Genomic DNA, 24,608 nt, shown 5'->3' on the forward strand with positions numbered 1-24,608 from the left:
TATTCAATGTGTAATTGAAATGCAGCCGAGTCTCCTGTCCCGGAATATCGCGGGCCTCGCTCGTGTCGAAGTGGTATTTTAGTTTGGGGCCCTTCCTTGGGCTGGGACCGGCGATCATGACGACACATTTGCTGAAAATGCATCACGAACAAGACGATAGCCTCACGACTCGGACAGTAAGGAAAAGAGCTGGGAGATTTTTGTGAATTTAGCTGTCCAGTCTCCAGAACTCTGAGGGTTACAGGTGAGATTTGGAGAATTTGCTGCAAGCCCGTATATAAGAATATCCGGAGGGGAAAATAAGGTACTTACTTACCTACTATGTACATTGCCTACCTTGCGTTACAGTACTGTACTGTCATGATTGTCATCACGGTTTCCTCCCTTTTACCCCTTTACCAACAACAACGTGACTATCAGCTGCTTGCTTGCCATTCAATTTTCACCACCTGAAGGAAAAGAGATCAACCGTCTTGGGGAAACACAGTGATCCTACCGTACCGTACCGTATCTTGCCGTCACGGCAACGTCAATTCGATACGTCGAGAAGTAAAGGCGCTATCCGCACGGCATCATCCACATCCACATCGAGGCCAGCAGCTTGAGCTCCAACCAAGGATTGGATCCCTTCGTCCATTTTTGTTTTTTGCTACCCAGGAGTTTTGGTTATGTATTTTCCCCGTTATTGAACACCTTGACCACCTAGACCACTGCTATCGTCGTTGTCGTCTTCCGGCATCTTCCTGGATTTGGGCCTTAGTCTTTAGTCTTCCCCGCCAAAACCTCGACGCTTTGCTCATTGTTCAAAGAGTTTGGACCGGGGTTGGGTTACGTTTCGTGACCCCCTCCGTCCCGCAATATCCCATCATCAGAGCTGGCTTCCAGATCGTGTCTTCGGGTACGGCCCCAAATTCAAGCCCAGGCCAAGGCCCAGGTGTCCTATCCCGTCACCTTGTACCAAGACCAAGAGGTCTCTTCCGGTATAATATCGTGCCCGTCACCGACAACGCCTCGCCGGCTCCACTACGCGCTTGTCTCTGCCAGTCACAGCCTCACTCTCCATCCGTCCCCGTCCCTATCCATCCTCGGGTCTGACCCCGGCAAGCGGACGCTATCTATCTTGTGGAGGAGCACACCGCGAACCTCACACCCCAGGGCGTACACTACCAAATCTCGAGCTGCTCGTGAAGCTTTTATAAAAGCCATGAATGACCCCGTCAAAAGAAGTGCTTCTCTCTATTCAAATCAATTTCTCAAAGGTCCAAGCACACAGATCAAGGCTTCAGGAACCGGTTTATTCAAGAGTAAGTCTTGACTTTGTCCCTACATTGACAGTTGAGCTGTCTTGTCATGATACCCTCACACGACTACTCCCCTCTGCCACTCTCTCACTCTCTATGACGGTGCACCGAATAAAACGGCTACCGTTGCACGAGTTTGAAGGGGAAAAAAAACATTACTGACTTTATCGCAGTGCTTCCCAACAACGTTAACAAGACCTCCCTCCACCCTACCGGTGTTACGTACGTTCCTCATGATACTTGATCAATCACACGGACATTTCACTAACACGGGCTTTACAGTCCTCACCAGGAGCACACCGAGCTAGAACAGGAGCTCCACGACAAGGCTCACATCGATTATGACCGTGTCGCCATTGTAAGAAGCTCTCCAGTCAACAGCGAAATAGATTGTCACTAACATGTGATTTCTCAGATTCCCAACCCTTCAGTCGCTGCCCTCTACGAGGATGCTCTTGTTTACGAGACCGGTACTGCTATCACCTCCAGCGGTGCCCTGACTGCCTACTCTGGCGCCAAGACTGGACGATCTCCCCTCGACAAGCGAATTGTCGAGGAGGCTTCTTCCAAGGACAACATCTGGTAAGCGATAACCCGGATAGCGGCAACAGAGTTCCGTCTGTTGCGCAAATGAATCGTCATGAGCAGGCAAACTAACAAGAGAACAATAGGTGGGGACCTGTCAACAAGCCCATGACTCCTGAGGTAAGAATTAAACCGGCAATTTCTTGATACGTTCTACACGATCGGATCGTCTGTGACTGCTCGGCTGTGGCGTGGCATCAAGCTTGACTCCTGTTTCCTCCCAGCCCTGGGAACACGAGAAAACTTGTCTACATCACGAGCTTTACGCCCATAACCAAGACGAGTGAACCGAAACAAATCGTCGAGACCCGCGCCGGGAGAGCATCTCCATTCCAGCGACTTCAATTGGCTTTCCCCCGAGGATACCCGGAGCATGAGCGTCATGGCTTTGATGGCTTGTCCACTGGTGCTTATTCTCTTACCCAATTGCCTGGTCGCTGGTTGGTAGATGCTTGGCCGAGGACTTGTCTAGTGGTTCATTGGCCTAGCACTATTGGACCTGGTTCGCTTGTTCCCCTGGTCTTTCCGGGGATGGTCTAGAGAAAATGAGGGAGGGTGTCATGGGATCGGCAATCGCTGAGCCTTGACCCCGCAGAGCCCTCACACGCTCACCTTCCCCTCTGGCAGTTGCTCACGGCTTCAGTCCGAGACACCAAAACCCGTCCCCCCGAAGTCTTCGGCCGTGACAAGCCCCTCTTTTCTCCCTGTCCACGATTTTTCCCGACACGGCTGCCCTTTACCAGTTCTGGAAAGGCTGCCGTTTGCCATGTTCTCATGGATGATCTCATTGCACAGCTTCAGCTTTGGAATTGATGACTGACAATATTATCACTGCAGGTCTGGAAGATCAACCGAGAACGTGCTGTCGATTACCTCAACACACGAAGCCGTATCTATGTCATCGATGGTTTCGCCGGCTGGGACGAGAAGTACCGTATCCGAGTTCGAGTTATCTGCGCCCGTGCCTACCATGCTCTCTTCATGCGAAACATGCTTATCCGACCTTCACGAGAGGAGCTCAAGGACTTCCACCCCGACTACACCATCTACAATGCCGGCAAGTTCCCCGCCAACAGATACACCGAGGGTATGACATCTGGTACCTCCGTTGCCATCAACTTTGAGCAGAAGGAGATGGTCATCCTCGGTACCGAGTACGCTGGTGAGTTTATTTCCTTCCTTCCATGCCTGCGTGAATCAGAGCTATCAGGCTTAGAGACACACCCACATCAACTGACTTGATACTAACCTCTCAAAAGGCGAAATGAAGAAGGGAGTCTTCACTGTCCTCTTCTACGAGATGCCTATCAAGCATAACGTCCTCACCCTCCACTCCTCTGCCAACGAGGGCAAGAAGGGCGATGTCACACTCTTCTTCGGTCTCTCCGGAACTGGCAAGACCACTCTCTCCGCCGACCCCAACCGAGCTCTTATTGGTGACGACGAGCACTGCTGGTCCGACAACGGTGTCTTCAACATCGAGGGAGGTTGCTACGCCAAGACCATTGGCCTGTCCGCCGAGAAGGAGCCAGATATCTTTGGCGCTATCCGATACGGCTCTGTCCTCGAGAACGTCGTCTTCGACCCTCTCACCCGTGAGGTTGACTACGACGATGCCACCCTCACTGAGAACACCCGATGTGCCTACCCCATCGAGTACATCTCCAACGCCAAGATTCCTTGCCTGTCTCCTAACTCCCCTTCCAACATTATCCTCCTCACATGCGACGCCCGCGGTGTTCTCCCCCCTATCTCCAAGCTCGACCGCAACCAGACCATGTTCCACTTCATCTCTGGTTACACCTCCAAGATGGCCGGTACTGAGGACGGCGTCACCGAGCCCCAGGCTACCTTCTCCAGCTGCTTCGCCCAGCCCTTCCTTGCTCTGCACCCCATGAAGTACGCCAAGATGCTTGCCGACAAGATTGAGACTCACAAGGCTAACGCCTGGCTCCTCAACACCGGTTGGGTCGGTGCCGGTTTTGCTCAGGGCGGCAAGCGATGCCCCCTCAAGTACACTCGTGCCATTCTCGATGCCATCCACTCTGGCGAACTTGCCAACGTCGAGTATGAGAACTATGAGGTCTTCAACCTCCAGGTTCCCAAGACCTGTCCTAACGTCCCCTCAGAGCTTCTCAACCCCTCCAAGGCCTGGACCGCTGGCGAGGATAGCTTCAAGAACGAGGTTGTCAAGCTGGGCAAGCTCTTCCGCGAGAACTTCACTAAATACGAGAGCGAGGCCACCGAGGACGTTGTCAAGGCTGGTCCCGTTGTCTAAGAAGAGGAAGAATGTGAGAAAAAAGAAGAAAAGGGAAGGCGATTTTTTTCTGCGATTGGTCATGACAAATTCGAGCAACTGTTTATCATCTGGGACCGGCGTCATTACATGGCGGCCATCAACCGGCTGCCCTCATCTTTTTTTGTCCAAGGATTTCTTATATAGCACGAGATTGTGTGTAATGTGAGCATGAACAAGGCTTTACGATTTCTGCAATAGAAAAGCATTTACCATTGATTTCTGACGTCCCTTGCGCGTGTGACTCGGCGACTTCAGAGACGCCGAAGGATTCTTATGTTCCCCACTGCTTAAGGTGAAGCCAAACAAAACGCATTTAACGTACGCAAAGGCATAGATAAAGTAACAAGGTACCACCCAGCGAAATGCTGTGCATCTATCTACCTAGGAGATCTCCTAGAACAATCAGATCCGTCGAAACATCCTTTCAGCAATGCTTCCTTTGGTGCCCCCCCGCAACTGCAAGCTGTGCTCACCCTGTTCCAAAATCGAATATCCGACGAAGTCGATAAAATCTTCCTTAATAGCTTAATCGCTTATCGGCTCAGGAGCTCAAATTTACCAAGCGGCAACGGGAGAAGCAGTGTCAGCGCCCCAAGCATCTCCAGCACCAGCCTTACCGCCATCGTCCGCACCCCAAGCATCCCCGCCGCCAGTGTTGCCGTCATCACCACCACCTCCCCAAGCATCCCCGCCAGGGGCATCCCCAGCATCCTCTCCCCAGGCGCCGCCAGCGCCACCAGCCCCAGCGTAATCGTTGGGGTCGAAGTCAGAATCTGCTTCAAACTTCAGATTGTTGCGAGCTTCGCCCTCGGGAACATACTGCTGGAGGAAGTCAGGGATCTCCTGATTAGTCTCCAGGAGTGTTCGGGTGAGAACACTGGCCATCGGCTCATCACGCTCTGAAAGAAAAGACGTGGCCACACCACGATGGCCGATGCGACCAGTTCGGCCTAGTCATGTTAGTTAGGGAGCTCTAGATAGAAGAGGATCATCTTACCAATCCGATGAGTGTACTCCTCGATGCCGCCGTAGTCGATGGATGGCATGTCGTAGTTGATGACATGCAGGACATTCTGCACGTCAATGCCACGGGCAGTCACTCCAGTAGCAATGAGAATGGGCGCGTTTCCAGAGCGGAAAGCCCGCATCGCGGCCTCTCGCTCCTGCTGGGTCCGATCACTGTGCATCGATGTGACCGGCAAATGCATGTTGAACAAAAAGTCGTCCAGGTTGTCAGCAGCCTGGCGACTGTTCACGAAAATGATGGTACGAACGCCATGCATTTCCTCAAGTAGCTTGACTAGAAGCTCCTTCTTTTGGGGGGCTTCGGCCTGCAGCACAATTTGCTTGATGTTGGAAGTTGTGCTTCCGGCACGGCCAACACGGAACCGAACATGAGAAGCCGCGAGATAGTTTTTGGCCAGGTCACGAGCGGCCTTGGGGAACGTGGCAGAGAAAAGGCTAAACTTGACGTTGCCCTCATCCTGTTCTGTTGTATGATTAGTTTCTGATCACCTGCGTATGCATATGGTTCTGCTTACCACCACCAGACAAGATTGGATTAAGCTCCTCGGCCCAGTCGTCATTCAGGAGTTCGTCGGCCTCATCAATCACCATGTAACGCAGGCGTCGCAGGGTCAAGACTTTAGGGCGTTGAATAAAGTCCACCAGGCGCCCGGGTGTTCCGACCAGGACATCGCATCCTTTCTGCAGAAGACAGGTCTGCTCCTTTACAGGAACGCCCCCATAAACGACACCGGGACGTAGCATAGTACGGTAACAAAGCTTACGAGCTTCGTTGAAAATTTGGACCGCCAGTTCACGAGTGGGAACCACAATGAGCACAAGCGGCTCAGCAGTGACTTCATCAAGCCCCTCGCGGAAGGTCAAGGGGTTGGGGCGAAACGCAGCAAGCTTCTTGGCCTTGCCCATGAGCTTGCTGAGAATGGGGATAAGGTACGCAGCAGTTTTGCCGGATCCTAAATGCAAATTAGTGATGCCGGTAAGCACCTCAGGGGCCACACATACCTGTTTGCGCGATACCAATGACATCGTGTCCCATCAAGATAGAGGGAATAGTGAACTTTTGGATGGGCGTCGGGTTCTCATAGCCACAAAGCTCAATGTTCTCGAGCATGGCGGGATGGACGCCAGCGTCCCTGAAGGAGCCGACGGGGTCGATTTTGGTCGGACCCTCCTGCTGAACCTCAATGCTTTCAATTCTATGACAAGGTTAGATGGCAGGCAAGCTAGCATCACGTATCAACTTACTGAGAGAAGTCGAGTCCAACTCGGTCGTGGCGAGTAGTGGGATCTCCAAACAATTCGAGCTCGAGCTCGGGATACTTGGGACCGACATCACCGTACTCATCCTGCCAGGCATAGGCACGAGCGTTACAACCCCACTGCTGGTCACCGCCACCGGCAGTCATGGAGGAATAATCAATGGCCTGGGGCTCAGTCCATCTTCCCTGAGACGCATCGTAACCCTGAGTGCCAGGAGTTACGGATTGGTCCTTCTGATCGGCGCTGGGGAGTGCTTCGCTCATGGCAGCGGTACCGAAAGTGTCCGCCATAGTGGCGTTTCTGTGAACGTATAGTTAGAAGGATGTTTCAAAGATAATGGAACCTGCGGAATGGAGAATGAGAAATCGAATGACTAACTTGGGAGTCGGAAAGTCTCGAAACGAGAGAGGCTGATTCAGATAGGCAGGCCGAAACCAAAGATAAACAACGTGCTTCAAGAAGGAAGGTCAGCCAAGTTCCAACTCGAGTTGAGGAATTGCGCGCAATGTGAGAAGCAGACAAGAAAAAGGTGAAAGGTAAAATAGGCGTGAGGAGAAGAGAAGAGATAGCCCAAAACACGACAGGAGAGGGAGATGGTGAGGTAACAAGAGAAACATACCAGGTAACAACTTCCTGACAAAACAATAGAGACTGCAACCCTTTACAGCTCTCTTGATGTTATAGTCGAAGAAGAAAAAGAGAGATATGACTTTTCTCAGGCGAGGGTGAGATGAGCAGCAGACTGAAAGTGAAGTCGAAATGCAGATGTGAAGAAGGAAAAGAAGAGAAGAGAGGTTAAGGAGTGGCTATTTGTACTTCTTTCTGCACCGACTGTGCGCGCTGTGAATCACGGGCTCCTCAGAAACCTAAGGCATCAGATGGAAGTGCCTGTAGCTTCTCTTCTTGTTTATCGTTCGAGGCAGGTGCCCGTGTCAGAGGGTAGCAGCTTGCCGGCCGGCTGCCACTGCCATTGCCAACTTACCTTACTTTCTGCAATCTAAGGAACATACCTACTATCTAACAAATGGAAACAGTACCTAATAAGATTGGCTTAGGAGTAGAGATTTTTTCCGGTGAGCGAATACGTAGAAGGGTCATTCTGTGAGTGTTCACTCTTGCTATTTCACGGTCTGGGGTTGGTTCAAATCTATAAAGCTCTGGTGTCAAGTTGTAGATTGACGTTTGACGAATTGAGGAACAATACTGATACCTAAATTGTCACATTCACCTGATATATTGCTAGTGAAATCAATGGCCTTCATTTTGTTTTGGTGATTGTGACCTTACTTCTGCATATCTGCGATGGAATGCTTGTGCCATGAATACGTTGCTTGTCAGATAACACCATCGCGACACAAGGAAGCGCTGGCATGTTGTATGCTTTAGGTTTCTAGAAAGCTGCAGTGATACAGGACCGAACAATAATGATATTATCTCTATAAGATGATCCCGTCTTCAAAGTTGGAGGAGCTTGATGGGTTTGTTCTGAACACTCAAACACAAAATATTACCTAGTACGCAATCAGCATACTGTAGCTACTAAGGCACCTCAGGGATGTAAGGTAGTGACCCGTTTCGATAGGTACCTTATTCTTTGATTGGCCCAGACGTGTTCAGACAAACAAGAAATCCGGATCTTGGTACTGTCACAAGTTACACAGCTCAATGTAGACAAGCCTTGCTTGGGGTGATCACACAAAGTTATTCCTCACAACAACTCTTAGCTCAGACAGGGTGGGCGACTATTTCCACGTAAGAAAACGGTCAATTTTATTATTAGATCAGCTTGAACCCTTCACCAGAGGCTCAGGAGATCCTGGGTATCCATTGCCGTCGAACTTTCATATTCGCCCATTCCATCTTGAAGAACTTTGTCGAGGCCAGCCGCCGCTCGACCAGTAGCACCACCCTCCTTTTTTGCTTGGTCTGTACCCTTCAGCACTGCCTGCAAAAACCTTCGCTCAAATACTCGTTGTCTGGCATCCCGACTGGGATACATTTCCCCCTCTTCGTCTCGTCGAGTACCATAAAGATTGAGATATTCGAATGCATTCGAGTCTTGTGGGATTCGATATAAGTTGTCCCATATCTCTGACTCGTCCTCGGGAATCTCAGCTTCTGGCCGAAGGCCAGCCTCCAAGAACCGTGATAGCATGGCGATTTGTCGGGCATATGTGGAAGCATCTTTTGCCCGCAGACCAGATCTTGAGCCAGAAGACCATCCGGCTTTTGGGGTGGTCAATGCCCACCCCATCATGGCACAGAAACTGTTTAGGGTCTTTACCCAACCTCCAGGACATACGATCAAGTCGTTCTCTGCAACATCCAAAATCCATTCCATTACACCAAGAGAGTCATTGCTGATGTCCGCCGAGAGGTGTGTCATGCCCGCCCGGATAAACATGATGGCTTGCTCCACACTGTGTCTGACCTCTTCTGCGGGTAGCTCTCTGAAAAGCTTGAGAAGTTGGCTTCGAACTGGCGTTGAGCTATCTGAGATGAGTGGAAGCAGCTTGGCGAGAACCGCATGTGTTCCCACTGGATTGATGGGGGGTTCTGCTGAAAGCTGTGAAGTAAGATAGGCCAATGCTTCTCGTCTTTGTTTGTCTGACTTTGAAGAAGAGGCAAGTGAGAGATTATGTTTGAATTGTTGAACGACATCAGGTGCGACTGTTGAGAGTGACTGATGCCCCATCACAATAGCTAGGACCCATCAGCAAATTGAAGGCGAACATACGCAAATCTCCTCACCTTTTGACTTGAAACTTGTATCTGTGAAATTGGACGCTTTTGGCTTATCCTTCCCCACCTTGAACTTCGGTTTCTATATCTTGTTGGTGAGTTGCACTTCAACAATTCATAGGTGGTGATTGAAAGCATACCTGGAAGTCCTTTTGCTTCTCGCGCTTCTTCTTGTTGCTGGAACCCATGATGTCGGTTTGTCGAGACCACTATGACAGATGTATAGAAGTACAGCACAATGTCAGGTCAATCGCAGGATAATCTTTGTTATAGGGAGTACTCTGTACTGAGGTTTAGATTCTTTGATCTTCAACTGATAAGATCTACTTTCCCTGTTGAGGTTCTAAAATTTTGGCGGTGTCGGGTGGCAGAACCTCCGTCGTGCCCCGCGGCGTCACCTTAACGCAAGGTCCGACCACGCTAGATCAATACATCGCGGCAACCAGCGGTATCAAACATCGCCATATTCAGCTATCATAACAGAATGACTGAATCTTCATTGGTATGCCGCGGAAAGAGTCTTGGAATATCGTGCGAAGCTAATAAACGGATAGGCTAATGGCCATGATGCCCTTGAGGAGAAGCTCGGCCGATTGTCAAAGAAACCTGGTGTCAAGGCCAGCATCATTCTTGACCGAACCACCGGCGCTATCCTGGAAACCAGCGGGCAAATCGACGCTCTCCAGACCTCTAAGACGCGAACCACATCTACTGCAACATCGTTTTCCAATGAAGGTCCTGCACTAGAGGAGAGCGAAACGAAAGGAGTCGAGCAATTCGCCGCGAACGTCTGGAACTATGTGAATAGCTCCGGAAGCTTGGTTCAGGAGCTAGATGGCGAAGTGAGGATCACCACAGGCGTCACAGGCTCACTGCTAACAATCAGTAGGATGAGCTGAAGCTTCTCCGCTTACGAACAAGGAAGCAAGAATTGGTCATTGTACCCGACCCCAAGTATTTACTCGTGGTTGTGCGTGACACGCCTCCAGCTTGAGCTACGAAACACGCTTATCTAAGTCTTACCAATGCCTGGGCGCCCCAGATCTCCCACTCACCAACTTCCGCTGAAGGGCTAGGGAGCGGTCTGCCTTGATTCGAGAAAGATGCTCTGTTTCATCGACTGATCAACTGGGAGTGCGACGGGCCGTGGAATCGACAAGATGCAGGGGATTATTACTGGTGTGTTGCATTCGGGATGGTCTTGAGTAAGGCAAGACATCTTGAACGAATTACGATTGAAACACATGGGCTGGAGGAAGCGCAGGCATCTCTGCTATGCCACGAAGAAAAGAAAGAACAAGAGAAGCATATCAACATGGGTTAAAGGGCTGGAGTCTGCGCCCTCGCGGCTATCCCGTTACCCGATTTCCTTTTACTGTGCTTCCCGTCACTACGGGACTATCACGGGGTCCGCGTGCTGCCCAATGTCCGGCACAGACAATTGAGATGGGAAAGGCAAATAAATCCGCCGCTGTAGGCAGCCGCGTGTTTCGAAGGTTTAATGGGTCGAACAATTACAGCTGGATTGCGCCCCTTGTTTCACAATGGCCCCATTGACGACGAAAATGGTGGTGGCCGGAGTGGAAACGCTAGGAGCCGTTGGAAAAGCGCACGGAAAGGCCTCATGGTGACCATGACAATTGAGGATCACACATAGATATCGGCTACCAACACAATTGAGCAGCATTTCCGATCCAAACTTGTAACGGACAAAGTTGCGAATGTGAGCTTCTTCTGCTTGGTCAGTACCGAACAAGGTTCATACGGGGCAGCGCAGGAAGACGGAACGCACGTACAAAATACATACGCGCGCACGTCCTTAGGTACTATATCCTTGGCCAGTATCCGTAGGCGGATAACGAAAACGCTCAACAACCAGGGTTACATACATACTCTGACTTGGAAGAAGGTTGTAAGAACTGCAGGGCTGATACATGGTCAAAGGCAAACACGTCAAGTATCGATCAGATGTCTGATCCCAAAAAGTCCGAGGTCTCAGATTATCAGAACTAATGTTGCTGACCGAGCGCGATACATATCGATCTAAGGTTCCGATATGATTTGTACTATTTTCGGCAAGATGACATCCCGAAACTAACGAGGGATTTTCAACTTGACCGTTTGTTCACCTTGGAAGGCTTGTTTACACCTTGTCCTGTCTTGTGACTTTCGCTTTTACGATTCCAGGTCTTTGCCGAAGCGGCGAATTCTCCCTGGTTCGCTTCTCGCAACGGCGGTTTCGAAACACGTCGTCTTACTCCCTCCACTTTTATACATTAGCTTCCGCCAGAGAGGCCCACAAACTCCCGCAACTTCCAGCATCAGGATTCTCAAACTTGAGGCTAAAATGGCCTCCCTCCGGATGACAGGAAATGAGCCCTGGGCACGTACATACAGCACAGTCCTGCCATTCTACATACGATAACATCGAACCGTAGCAGTCCATATACACACCTGCCTTGTTGCATAATGAGCTCTATAGTCGGGTCTTGACGCACATCACAAGGGCTGAGCATAACTTTCTTAGCATGTTTCCCATGTAACACACACTAGTGAGTTTAATTTGATGTTTGCCAACATTAGTACGGTAGACAAACTCTGGCATGATTGATAGATTGCGTCCACCTTCTCTTGCAAGGATCAATGCTTGCCCACGTATGCTGGGGGCCTTTGAAACCTCTGTTCTAACCATTGGGTATTCCGCACTCCGCTCCTCTGTAAGACTGGAGCGTGCAGTATGTATATAGACCGGGTCCTGGGTGTTATGCCGGCTCCCATATTGGATTCGGACCTGTATCTACTCACATCGATTCGAATCGCAGATCTTCAGTTTTACCCATATTACCCAGGCTTGGTACAGACAGCAATCCACGATCGTCCAGGTTGGTTCAAGGCCCACGCTCCCAAGGCCTCCTGGATATCCACGCGTGGGGACAGCTGCATGTTGCACGAACAAGAAAAGAAGCGGACACAAGAGAGACTCGGGAGAGAGGGGATTATATCTGCTGCGCGAGATTGTGCACCAATGACCTGAGACAGCTGTTGAACTCCTGGAAAGGGAAAGCATTGTGTGCTTAGCATATTCATACGTACGTACGTGGATCAACCAACAAAGGCCTATATTTGTATAGCAACACGGGTACCATGACAGCAATGGGTCCATTCTGTTCTCCGCCGAGTCCGCTTGTTGAATCTCGAGTCCCCTTTCGTATTCTAATACAAATGCCTGGGGAGTTGTTGAAAGCTGGATGTTCTGGTGCCAGTTCAGACCGCAGACCAACAACCCACGCAACACAGACAAAGGATCACCTAACTAACTGACGGAGGCAGTAGTGAGGGAAACCCGTCAATCCAACAAGAAGCTGCTGCTTCATACCCTGTCACCTTTATCCGGAGTGGGCTTGATGGTGCTTGTATCCAGGTCGACCTGCCCACGATCAAAGAGATCAAATCTGATCCTTCAGCGGCGGCGGATGCCCGCATTGCGTCGATACTAACGTGGTTCGCACTCACATGGAAGACCTGTGATCCATCGCAACAAGATCGCAGTATGCCATTGAGCAAACCAAGGCCGTCTCCACGGCCAACTGCCACGAACAGTTTCAGCGACATCACCGACAAAACAGGGACAAAATTGACGGATGAGAATAAGAATGCGCCGTCGCAAAAGCGACATGAACGGCAAAAGTCCCGGGCACTACTACTACCCCGGAACCAGAGCGGCGCCACATCTACAGCCACCACCAGCACAATACCGGCCAAATCTCCAACCGATAGACATGCCCAAAACGAAAACGATGAGAACGAACCCGTTGACGATTCTGGGGCCATTGGTGCATCTGCATCAACCGGGGGTCGTTTTACAAGGCCAGACTATCTACTCCATGGTTTACTTACACGAGCCAAGAACCGTGTAAAAGATCGAACTGGACGAGAGCGAGACAAGGAGAAGGAAAAGGAAAAGGGCAACGGAGATGTAAGTCAAGATTTTGATAAGTCATTTGCTGGAATCATTCCTGATGAGACACCCACCCACAATCTCCATCTCCATCTCCATCATAACTGCAGGTCATCCATTCATTCCCTGATCAGTGCGCACTCTGAGAGACAATGGAAGATCAGACCACTGCCCAGGCCAGCCAACCACTGTCGCGTGCTAGGGCGATCTTCTCTCAGGTCATGCGATTGCCGTTCAGGGCCCTGAATTGGCCCCTCAATGGGCTCAGTTCGGGGGCGCCTTTGACCGATGGTATTATCCGGCCTAGAGATGTCATGATGGTCCAATGTCCGGTCATTCATGTCAATTGACTCGGCGACTTTTTTTCCCCTTTAAGCACTACCTACTTATATTTTAACTTACCTTTCTTGTGACCTTGTCTGCTCCCTCAATTGCTACCCTCCCCCTCCGTACTGCACCTCGCTATACTTCTGTCTCAGAACTAATTGCGCCCTTCACTGCAAACAGACAACTTCAACTGTTACAAGTCCAACCAAAGCCTTCTCTTCCTCCCCGCATTCTCCTCCGCCACGCGCCGCTCCTCCCGACCGAGGCTTCCGTCGTAAAGCCCCACCTCGAGCTTCTACAGGCAGATCTCAAGGTACTAAGACGCCTTCATCGTCACAGTCGCCGTCACACTCACCACCACGGGCTCTCACTTCCCCGCGTTCACCACCAGACCAGAACAAGCCTCTTCCTCCGCCACCTCCTCTGCCGAACTCGGGTGCCTTGTCCGACAAGGAAGATGCCACTTCTCCTCCGTCCAAACCCGTCTTGAAGCTGAAGAGAATCATGTCTACTCTTACCGACTCAGAGATCGAGAAGCTCTTCTCTGGAGCCCCCCAGTACTTTGCCCGTAGCGAGGGGCACTGTTCTGGCGCCCCCAATCCCAGCGTAGCATTTCCCTTTGATGAGGCATTGGAGATTCGCGACCTCACTGATCATGTCCAAATTGAAGATAGAGCTTGGAGTGGCCTTACAGCGTGGCCTCATCTGACTCGAGATCTCAATCAGGATGCCGCTGCCCGGGCACAGGCCGTTGACTCTCGCAAGGCCCATTTCTTCATCCGCTGTCGGGAACGTCCCAACATGCTGAGCATGCAAGGTCTCGAGAAGGGTACCATGGGCTTCTCAGCTGCCCTCGAACTCGCCGTTGGCGACGCCCTCGAAGAAGAGCAGTTCGGTTTTGACAGCGTTGGCAAAAAGGCCCATGCCATTGTTGAGGCACGTGAGCGCATGCTTTCCTCTCTGGGCTACCTACGTCGTCTCCCTGAGACAGAACTGCTGGACCGTCTCAAGCGAAACGCCGAGCTATACCGGGTCAATGATCTACGGAAGAAAACTTCCGTCCAGACTTATCAGGATCTCTTCCACACTTTTATGCGGCCATGCAATTCCGTTGTCGATAAGCGCGACCACTATAGCTTGACCAACCAGATTAATGCCTTGATCAAGTGTCTTGGCACCGCCAACGTTTGGTTCGACTTCACCCATGTCGAATGGAGGATCAGATTGGGTCAGATTCTTTGGGGAGGTGAAGACAATGATGAACTTGAGGATACTTCTTCCATCCACGACGCTAGTAGTGCCAGCGAACGGGCCGAGGAGAAGTATTGGCTTCTCATGCAGATTCTTGTTGCGACCGAACTCCTCATCCGCTTGGATGCCATCACCGAGGGTGAAGAATATGGAGTCGAAGCTTTCCGACCTGTAGATGTTGTTCACTTCGAAAGAGCCGCCACTCCCATGGTGAAGTGGTCGCTTCATCTTGCCAGGAGCTGGCTCGACAATATCGAGATTGAGAAAGTCAAAGAGGATCCACCAAGCAACTCTTCAGAGACAAAGGGAGCAGCTACTCCTCCACCTGCGGCCGGCTGGCTAGGCGCACTCTTCAGTAAATTTATCGTCCGCCAACATCATGAAGACAAGACAACAGCAAGCCATACCTACACTATTAAAGGCCGCAACCCACAACAACAGGTCGATGGGCTTACTCACTTTGCCAAGAAGCTACTCTGGCCCAACATTGACACATACGAGGGACTCATCGCGAAGAATGCTCGTCAATCGATTATTAATTCCGTGCCTAAGCCTGCTCCTACGATGGCCTCTGAGAGATCATCAAAGTCTCCTGAGTCGAATGGATCTAAGCGGGGACTTTACTTTGGTGCCTGGGACCGTCCTGGTAGTCAGAAGGACAAGACTCGACCACAGCGAAGAAAGCTTGCGGCGGCGCTTCACCCCTCCGGATGGCTTTCGAAATCATATATCTACGGTCTGGTACTCCCTGGAGATGGCATGTGCCATTTCCTGATGGCAACGCTTCTCGAGAACGATAGCAAAGCCATGGAGCGTCTGGGCTCGTTCGCTAATTTGTGTGGGGGGTTTGTATATTCTGGCAAGAGCTTTTGGAGCACGTCATGCATCGTAGGCCGAGTTATTGCAGCAGGACAGGGATCAGCCGAGTGTATGGGATGGGTTTCCAGCGACATTCTTCCCCTGGGCATAGATGAAGGCTGGGTGACCATTGAAGTAGAAGAAGTGGCTGGTAGGTTGTTGTATATCGTGTGAGAGGAGCATTGAGCTAACAGACAGAAGAGGACAAGGCCCATCTGGGCAAGAAAGCGAGACTTTGGGCAAAGAAGCGAGTTGAACGAGAATCATCTATCCTCGGAGATGCCGATGAATATTCTGTGTTCCCTGCTGACTTTATCATTCCTCACGAGAACAACTACTCTACGCCGCCACCGTTGATCAGCGTTACTTTACGATCACTTGAGCTTCTTTCTCCGGCCAACTCAATTCAGTCCACGCCCTTCACTAAGCTGACACCCGGTGCGAGTGCGAACAACAAGGAACCTGAGTTGTTATCGTTCCCAGCCAATGTTAACTTTGCTGTGTCGGTTGACGGATTTACGGCCGAGAACTTCTCATTCTCCCTATCCTATGACATTAACTTTGTCACGGCGCACCCCTGCTCGCCTTCTCATCGTGTCCGTTTTGTTAAGTCGCCGTCAAGTCCGACAATCCAGCAGATCGATGTGTCCGGGTCAGATACATTTGGGCAAGGTTCTCGGCCTGCTCATAGAACAGGTAAGGTCAAGTGGTTTCTGGTCATTGCCTCACAGCTAACTCTAGTCAGGCCATCCATTACACAAATATTATAATTACACGGTTATTCATATTTCGGAGCTTCTAAAGCGGCAGCATGCTCCCCTGTCGGAGCTTCTGGCTGTTCCTCCAACTCACCGTCGCTCTCCTTCACGCATGGGAAGCGAACGAGTGCTTGTTATTGATTGTATCACCAACTTGTCCGAGGTTCCTCAATCTCCCACGATTGAGAGACTTACCTCAAAGTATAATATTGTTCAGCGAAGAGGTAGTTTCCCTGCTGCGGAACAGATGCATTTCGAGTCCAGAAAACGTCAGTTTGGCTCCGACATGGAAATCCTGGTTCGTGCTCTTTGCGCTCAAAAGGGCTGGAACGCCATCATCAGTCGACGAAAGCGAGGATGTCTGGCTTGTGCTATTCGTGAAGCTGGCGCATTACAGTGGAAGGTCATCATTAGGGTGGAGTAGGAAAAGCTCGCCTACGTTGCAGCGAGCGTATGATTTGGCGTTTATGTCGTGGGAGTATGCTGTGTTTGTGAAATGGGTACAAGGTTAAGTCAAGTCTTTGTCTTTGTTTTGGTTGTCATGATACATGTCTAGTACGCTGGATGACCTGGGAGGATACCCGTTATGTATATATACACGAAAGAGATGTCTGACTTCATTCATTCTAATTTCTGCCTCTGGGTAACGCCGCTGTTGAAGAGCTTCTATAATGTGGATATTTATGTTTTACTGTTAATAAGTGATTCTTTGATCAGGCATAAGAAGCCATTTCCTATTTAGGTAGGTCATCTCTACGCCACGCTACCCCACCCAAGGAAGCGCCACAACTTAACTCAGCCTCCACCCCCGAGACGACAGGTCGCGCGAGCTCAGAGGTAATTGCGACAACCATTGAACAACCGTCACTATTCCTCATTCACAGCTGTAAATATGTCGCCTACCAAGGACCCCAGAAGAGTTGACCTGAGTACGATTGCCCTCTAACTCCCAGTATCAGTCAATCGCCTTGCGCACGATGCACAATTCGATCACCATCATTGCGACTTGAAGCTAACTGCGTGACAGTCGTCCCTTACCAAGAGCCCAAGGGCTCAGGTGACTCGACCGATCTCTCCTCAACGATGTCTACCACCCTGCCAATGGCTGCTATGTTTACGCGCAACAAAATGGTTGGATGGTACGTTTGCCGAACGAGCCTTGAGGATGCGGAGATGTGGCGCGATGCGATGCGATGCGATGCGAATCGAAGCGAAATATGATTTACGGCTGGGTTGCTAACGAGACTTGGTAATAGGGCATCGGTTGTTTTCTCTATCCAGAGTTGGCTCGGCGAGAGCGAGGACTCGAAGAAGAACTCCACCACTCCTGGATACTTCTCCGTTGGCATGTCCAGTAAGACCACCCCTATATCGTTCGAGAATCTCGAGAATACGTGCTAACAGGACGCAGTCATGGCTCTTGCTGTTACTTACCTACCTATGTTCCTCCCTCCCGTCGGTGGTAAGCAGGCCTCTGGCACCGAAGCCCCTGCTCCTGTCCCTCTGGCATAGTAAGCGAAGAGGGCGGACTGTATATAACGGGAGGACTAGTGGAAGAGCAAATCACCTTTAATTGTTGCTGAGTGTTATGATTTTCAAGGTTCCAAACTTATCCGTACTCTGGGCGGGAATTGATGGACAGGATATCTATATTATGAGTTCTTATAAGAATGAATGAGCTTTCAAGTCTAAGGAGTTCTGCGTCCTTTACCCCCCATTCTCACGATGGCTCATTGTCTCTTCCTCAGGAAGCAAGAAAACATAAGTTTATTATAGGCCTAGTATACCTTCTTAATAAACTCAGAAGAAGGTATACTAGGCCTATAATAAACTTATCTTGAACTTGTGCTAAACCTCAGTATTTTTGTCACTTTGGACCAAGTTCCATTTCTTTCCTCCATGATGGATGTTGTTGCTGATGACTTCAATGGAAGCTTGAGATCTGACTTGCATAAAATGCATAAGATTATTTATGAAGTGAGCCCAATGACAGTTGAAGGAAAAAGGGGACCTGCAGTAACTACCGCGGGGCTAAGGTACCTGCTTCACAGTGCTTTACGCGGGCCACATATAGAGGGGTTGTGCGCTAGTGACATAAATACTAGACATACCATCCCCCAAAGCCTGGACTGTTCAAGACTTATTATTATGACACCCTTGATCCGTTGCTGGGGCAATTCATTATGTCATTTTTGGACGATACCAAAACGATACACTCATGCAAAGTCCCTTGTACTCAATGGCTTCACCAAGCTGCACATACCCTCACGACGACACTCACCGCCCGGCGTATGAATGAAGTACCCCGACGACCTTTCAATCCGGTCGCCTAATAAACATATCAATAAATCAAAACCCGGTGGTTGTTTTGCATTTAAACCACAAACGACCCTCTCGTCAAAACAACAACCTGACTTCTCCAAACTTGCCCCACGCCATACGCATACGCATGCGCATGCGCATTCCAAGACACGTCTCAGCGATTCTACTGCTCTTCGAGACCTCGGCGCCATGGTCAACGAACGGGCGCCTCCCAAGGTGCCTCTGAACTCCATCACTCCGAATGGAGAAAACACATCTCGCGAATTGTCTCCCGACGATGATATCACTGCCCTTGTCCGTGGTATGAGCTCGCTCAAAGGCAAAGTTCGGGGAGACATGAGCGACCCTTTTAATCCCGCTGGCGCAACCAACACACCCACATTCGGTCATCCTACCAAGATGATGTCCTCTCGTAAGCAGAGAGCAGACCCTTTCATACGGCAGAAGACACGACCGGAACACCACCTCGATAGTCGAAGCAGCAACAGCAACAACGGTGCTAGAATCACAGGCCCTCGAGGACCGGTTTACCAGGATCGAATACCACCACCAATGCCCATGTTCAGCTCAGGTGCGCCCTCTGCACCACCAGTTGCATCCTCATATGCGCCCGCAAGACATTACGGCGAGGAGACTTTCTACACAGATCCCGCCAAGGCGAGTGCTGATTTGAAGGCTTTGCTTGAGGGTGGCATGGAGGAGGGAGAAGAGGAGGGCGAGGAACAGAGCCAAGCTGATGGTGAAAAGAAACCAGACGATCCAAAAGATCCCAAAGACGGTACAGTGGATGGCCTCAAGGTCAAGCTACTACCTCACCAGGTCGAGGGAGTTGAGTGGATGCGAGGGCGAGAACTTGGCCCTGTGAAGCGAGGAAAAGTCCCCAAAGGAGGCATCCTCGCCGATGACATGGGTCTTGGAAAGACTCTTCAGACCATTTCACTCATCCTTACCAATCAGAAGCCAGCCAAGGACGCTCCCGGATGGAAGAAGCACTTTGAGAAGATCGAAAAGACAACCTTGGTGGTGGCGCCACTTGCTTTGATTCGACAATGGGAACACGAAATTAATGATAAAGTGGAAAAGACTCATGGTCTCAAAGTCTGCGTACATCATGGACCGAACCGTACGAAGCGATTTAAGGAGCTCGCTCTCTACGATGTTGTCATTACAACTTATCAAATCCTGGTTTCTGAGCATGGCAATTCCTCAGATGCCGAGAATGGACTGAAAGCAGGATGCTTTGGTCTGCACTGGTGGCGAGTCGTTCTCGACGAAGCCCATACAGTCAAGAATCGCAATGCAAAGGCTACCAAGGCCTGCTACGCCCTAAACTCCGAATATCGCTGGTGTCTGTCTGGTACGCCTATGCAGAACAACCTCGACGAACTCCAGTCCCTTATCAAATTTCTCCGTATTCGACCCTATGACGATCTCAAGGAATGGAAGGAGCATATTGATCTACCTCTGAAGAATGGCCGCGGTCACATCGCCATCCGAAGACTACACAGTCTTCTCCGATGCTTCATGAAGCGAAGAACCAAAGAAATCCTCAAGGAAGCTGGCGCGCTTAACCCTGGTGGTAAGCCTTCCGCCGAGGGTGAGGGGTCCTCAACAGGCTTCAAGGTCACCGAGCGAAAGGTTGTTACTATATCGACTGCATTGTCACCTGCAGAGCGCAAGTTCTACGATCGATTAGCTGCTCGAGCAGACCGAAGTATCGAGCAGATGATGCAAGGCAGAGTCAACTATGCTAACGCTTTGACTCTGCTACTCCGCCTACGCCAGGCCTGCAATCATCCCAAGCTGGTTGAGGGCAAGCTGGAGAAGGACAAAGACGCAATGTCGACAGACGCTACCCAGAAGACCCAGGATACGGACATTGATGCAATGGCTGACATGTTCGCCGGTATGGGCATCGTTTCCAAAGACTGTAATATTTGCGGGCGAGGCTTGAGTGCCGAAGACAACAAGTCAGGCAAAGACATCTGTTCTGACTGCTATGATGATCTAGCATATTTTAACAACCACGAAAGGCCAGAGCGGTCAGAGGGACCCAAGAAGCCCAAGGATAAGAGCAGGAAGAAGGACAAGAAGAAGGAAATAGTTGACGAAAAAGTCATTGACAGGCAAATTGTTGAGGTTGATGACGATGACGACGAGTCCACTAAGAAGACTTCAGGACGACCTCGTCACCGAAATACAGTAGTTGACAGTGATGATGAGGACGCAGAGTCCCCAAAGAAGACAGCTCGCCAGCCTCGGAATCGCAACGCCATCGTTGACAGCGATGATGAGGAAGAAGAGGCCGAAGGCTCGTGGCTTGTACCCGAGGACCAGCAGGGCTCCATACATCTGGGTAAGGCTGGTGGTGAAGAAGATGAGAATGCTGAGGGCGGAGGCGACTGGATTGGCTCCGATGACTCAGAAGATGAAGAGAGTAAGGTTGAGGACAAGAGTAACCTAAGCAGCTTCATCGAAAACGACGAGAGCAAAGGGGACATGGCTTCTGACTCTGATGACTCTTTAGCGTCATTGACAGATATCACAAAGCGCATGGCTGCCCAGACGCTGGACGATGGGCCGCCTCACGCAGCTGACACCACAAACGCAAGCACAGATGCTGATACTACGGCCGCCGATACAACAGCTGTTTCTGGATCATCGGCTTCAGATTCGGGATCTGACTCTGACTCTGACGAATCAGATGTCTCGTCTGAAGAGGACGACAGCATTTTCTATCCATCCCGCGACGCCAACTCCCCTCAAGTTCTTGCTTCTTCCAAGATTCGTGAGCTCATCAAGATTCTTCAGGGTGAAGTCAAGGAACACAAGTTCATTGTCTTCTCTCAGTTCACTTCGATGCTTGATCTCGTTGAGCCCTTCTTCCGCAAGGAACGATTCCGCTTTGTCCGTTACGATGGCAGCATGAAGAACGACCAACGCGAAGAAAGTCTACGAAAGTTAAGGGGCGATCCTCAGACCCGCATCCTGCTGTGTAGTTTGAAGTGCGGTAGTTTAGGACTCAACCTCACGGCAGCGACCCGAGTTGTCATCCTCGAGCCCTTCTGGAACCCAGTATGTTCTCCTATTCTTGATCCCTTTTCATAGTACGATGCTAACTTCTTTGCTAGTTCGTCGAAGAACAGGCAATTGATCGTGTCCATCGTCTGACCCAGACAGTCGATGTGATCATCTACAAGCTCACAGTCGCTCAAACTGTCGAGGAACGTATCCTTGAGCTACAGGAGAAGAAGCGTGAACTGGCTGAGCAGGCCATCGAGGGTGGCATGCGTAAGGAGGCTCTCAAGCTCGGCATCAATGAAATCATCAACCTCTTCAAGCCAGGATCTTCGGAGAACCCAGTTGTTATTGGCGCTGATCCCTCCGCTGTCGGCAACGAGAGTTTCAATGCCAACGAGCGTAGAACTGCGGCTTCATCGCAGAGACGGCCTGGGCGGCCTAGAAAGGAAGAGAGTGAAGTGTATGGTCGGCGATGGTGAAGCAATTGCTTGCTGTAGACATTTGACGATGAGATTGGCCATGGCTGGAAAAGGTGTTCAAGAAGGCTCAGGATTTATGACATGGCGCAATGAATTACTATGGTTTTAGCATTAACGATATTGTTTGTTTACTCACATGTCCTGAACGGATAACAGATCGGACAATATTATCTACATTTTTTTTAATCAACTGATCTGCTCATAGCTCATGAGAATTATGTTCATCCCGTGCTTTATTGCACTCCAGCTGAGGCATACATGTCATGGCCTGGCACCCAGCATGTGTCTTCAGTCTTTCCATCTCTTCCAATCTCTATGGCTCTCATTTACATGTTTGTGAGAATATTGCCGAGACCCTTGAGCTTTCTCAGGGGAGCTCCATATCCCAGCTCTACAACACCATGTGTGAACTTCCAGCTATCGGGCTGGCTCTTAATAGGGTATTGCACTGGGGGAGGGATACCAGTGCGGATGCCCAGCCAGCCGAAGCGATCCTCACAAATGGCTTTCATGTTGCAGAGTCCGCGTAGACCCTCTTCGCCTGCAAAGCGGCCATAACCAGAGCCACCAACACCACCAAAGGGCAACTGGACGGCGTAGTAGACGGCGAAGTCATTGACAGCGACCATGCCGGCGCGGAGGCCTCTGACGATGGGCTGCAAGTTGGGATCACGCTCGGAACCGTGAACAGAGGCACCGAGGCCAAAGTTGGGGGCGTTAGCAATGGCGAGGATATCTTCAGGGGACGATGACTTGGCGCGGAGGAGGGTAAGAACAGGAGCGAAGCACTCATGTTGTGCAATACGCATGTCGGGGGTGACGTCGGCGAGGAAAGTCGGCTGGAAATAGTGACCAGTGGGATATTCGGGATGGTTGTAGCGTTTGCCACCAGCAAGGAGACGGGCTCCTTGGGCAACAGCCTCAGCGATGAGTTCCTCAAGGCGGTCAAAGGAGGCATCAGAGATCATGGCACCGACATCAGCCTCAGGGCCCAGACGTAAGGCGTTGACGCGAGGAGCAAGCATTTCGACAAGCTTATCATGGATTGCACGAGGGGCAATGACTCTCTCGATACCAATACAGTTCTGGCCAGCGGCTTGGAAGGTTCCACGAAGAATGACTTCGGCGATGCGTTTGAGGTCTCGAGAAGCAGAATCGAGAATAATGAAGGGATCCTTACCACCAAGCTCTGCGACAACAGGAGTAAGGCTCTTGGCCGCGCTAGCAGCAACATGATGGGCGACAGACTGAGAACCGATGAAGGTGATGTGACTGATACCAGGATGTGAAGTAAGATGTCCGGCAGTTTGAGGCCAGCACACGACTGTCTGAACAAGCTGAGGATCATGACCATGGGCAACGAGAGCGCCACGGACGATGTTGGTGAAGTACTGGCTAGACCAAGCAGTCTGCTCAGAAACCTTAACAAGAATACCGTTTCCAGAGAAGAGGGCGCTGATGACGGGACCGATGAAGTTGTGGAATGGATAGTTCCAGCTGACAAGAGCAGCAACAACGCCAAGAGGTTCATAGTGGACAGTGTTGCGCTTGTACATCATGAGAAAATTGGTAGGACGACGAGACGGGCGCAGTGCAGCTTCACCGTGGTCGAGAGTCCACTTGAGCTTCTCAGCTGTGACAAGGATCTCTCCCAACTGAGCATCCACCATAGTCTTTCCACTGTCCAAGCAAGCAATCTTGACAATGTCCTCAGCATTGTCGAGGACGTGCTGCAGCAGCGAGCGCAACACAGCCCGGCGTTCCTCAAAGGTTGTCTCGGCCCATACCTTCTGGGCAGCCGTGGCGGCGACAACAGCTCGATCGATAGCAGCAGGTGTAGAAGGGTTGATTTGTCCTAGGAACTGGCCAGTAGCTGGTGCATAGCATTGAACGGCTGAGCTGCCGGAGACCCTGACTGAAGGGGCGTCGACGGTGGAGTAAGGCTCGGGGATCTTGGGCGCGGGAACGGTAAACTTGCGAGGACGACCGGTGGCTGCTTTGATAGAGGCTGTAGCGATAACGTTTGTGAGGCGAAGAATTAGAGTTGCAATGACAATGGCAGCGACCGTCCCAACGGCAGAGACTACAGATTGCCTGTAAAGAGTGAATTAGCTTATAGGTAAAGGTCAATGGGCTCGTTGGTAGAGTAGAGCGTGGGTAATATAATATAACGTACGAGATGTTGTGCTCTGCAGCAAACTCATTGCACCTCCGCCAAGCGGTGAGGAGCAATGGTTCTTGTTCTTGATTCCCCATTGCAGATTCCGACAAGATCAATTTGTCTTTTCTGCAGAAATTGTACGTCCCCTTTGTAGCATGCGACAACTGGAGATGGTTCAAGTTGAATAGTGGGCGTGTTATTTAAAGTCGGAGCTGGACGGGAGTCTGAAGTCCCCTTCTTCGGTACGTACCAAGTTCCAT

General features: G+C 50.7%; 8 protein-coding genes across 9 annotated transcripts; 5 read left to right on the plus strand and 3 right to left on the minus strand.

Annotated features, from left to right (window-relative positions):
* The first annotated feature begins 57 nt into the window (after positions 1-57).
* Positions 58-4,504, plus strand: FVEG_02289 (phosphoenolpyruvate carboxykinase [ATP]). Its single transcript, XM_018889514.1, has 7 exons — positions 58-1,304; positions 1,475-1,523; positions 1,584-1,659; positions 1,717-1,883; positions 1,973-2,006; positions 2,724-3,048; positions 3,146-4,504. Exons 1-7 carry the CDS (start codon positions 1,205-1,207, stop codon positions 4,162-4,164), a joined length of 1,770 nt encoding a protein of 589 aa, XP_018745668.1. The 5' UTR covers positions 58-1,204; the 3' UTR covers positions 4,165-4,504.
* A 236-nt stretch (positions 4,505-4,740) lies between these two features.
* Positions 4,741-6,761, minus strand: FVEG_02288 (hypothetical protein; the record flags this gene model as incomplete). The annotated part of the gene is made up of 5 exons (XM_018889513.1): positions 4,741-5,135; positions 5,183-5,674; positions 5,727-6,164; positions 6,214-6,407; positions 6,457-6,761. The coding sequence occupies 5 exons, from the start codon at positions 6,759-6,761 to the stop codon at positions 4,741-4,743; spliced, it is 1,824 nt and encodes a 607-aa protein (XP_018745667.1).
* Positions 6,762-8,099: 1,338 nt separating this feature from the next.
* FVEG_02287 (hypothetical protein) lies at positions 8,100-9,558 on the minus strand. Its single transcript, XM_018889512.1, has 3 exons — positions 9,354-9,558; positions 9,223-9,295; positions 8,100-9,174 (listed from the first exon to the last, which is right to left on the minus strand). Exons 1-3 carry the CDS (start codon positions 9,399-9,401, stop codon positions 8,267-8,269), a joined length of 1,029 nt encoding a protein of 342 aa, XP_018745666.1. The 5' UTR covers positions 9,402-9,558; the 3' UTR covers positions 8,100-8,266.
* Positions 9,559-9,697: 139 nt separating this feature from the next.
* FVEG_02286 (hypothetical protein) lies at positions 9,698-10,207 on the plus strand (the record flags this gene model as incomplete). The annotated part of the gene is made up of 3 exons (XM_018889511.1): positions 9,698-9,715; positions 9,768-10,055; positions 10,103-10,207. The coding sequence occupies 3 exons, from the start codon at positions 9,698-9,700 to the stop codon at positions 10,205-10,207; spliced, it is 411 nt and encodes a 136-aa protein (XP_018745665.1).
* A 2,556-nt stretch (positions 10,208-12,763) lies between these two features.
* Positions 12,764-16,789, plus strand: FVEG_02285 (hypothetical protein; the record flags this gene model as incomplete). The annotated part of the gene is made up of 4 exons (XM_018889510.1): positions 12,764-13,189; positions 13,679-15,758; positions 15,809-16,303; positions 16,353-16,789. The coding sequence occupies 4 exons, from the start codon at positions 12,764-12,766 to the stop codon at positions 16,787-16,789; spliced, it is 3,438 nt and encodes a 1,145-aa protein (XP_018745664.1).
* Positions 16,790-17,116: 327 nt separating this feature from the next.
* On the plus strand, positions 17,117-18,172 carry FVEG_02284 (hypothetical protein). The gene is made up of 4 exons (XM_018889509.1): positions 17,117-17,294; positions 17,393-17,504; positions 17,622-17,719; positions 17,777-18,172. The coding sequence occupies exons 1-4, from the start codon at positions 17,258-17,260 to the stop codon at positions 17,875-17,877; spliced, it is 348 nt and encodes a 115-aa protein (XP_018745663.1). The 5' UTR covers positions 17,117-17,257; the 3' UTR covers positions 17,878-18,172.
* Positions 18,173-18,520: 348 nt separating this feature from the next.
* On the plus strand, positions 18,521-22,398 carry FVEG_02283 (hypothetical protein). Its single transcript, XM_018889508.1, has 2 exons — positions 18,521-21,762; positions 21,819-22,398. Exons 1-2 carry the CDS (start codon positions 18,661-18,663, stop codon positions 22,185-22,187), a joined length of 3,471 nt encoding a protein of 1,156 aa, XP_018745662.1. The 5' UTR covers positions 18,521-18,660; the 3' UTR covers positions 22,188-22,398.
* FVEG_02282 (NAD-dependent aldehyde dehydrogenase) lies at positions 22,220-24,558 on the minus strand. 2 transcript variants are annotated; one of them, XM_018889506.1, is made up of 2 exons: positions 24,364-24,558; positions 22,220-24,281 (listed from the first exon to the last, which is right to left on the minus strand). In XM_018889506.1, the coding sequence occupies exons 1-2, from the start codon at positions 24,441-24,443 to the stop codon at positions 22,514-22,516; spliced, it is 1,848 nt and encodes a 615-aa protein (XP_018745660.1). In that variant the 5' UTR covers positions 24,444-24,558; the 3' UTR covers positions 22,220-22,513. The 2 variants fall into 2 exon arrangements, with proteins under 2 accessions (XP_018745660.1, XP_018745661.1); XM_018889507.1 differs by having other exon boundaries at positions 22,220-24,299.
* Between the last annotated feature and the right edge of the window lie 50 nt (positions 24,559-24,608).

The sequence above is a fragment of the Fusarium verticillioides genome, chromosome 6 (assembly GCF_000149555.1).
Source record: "Fusarium verticillioides 7600 chromosome 6, whole genome shotgun sequence".
In the NCBI taxonomy this organism is placed as follows: Eukaryota; Fungi; Ascomycota; class Sordariomycetes; order Hypocreales; family Nectriaceae; genus Fusarium; species Fusarium verticillioides.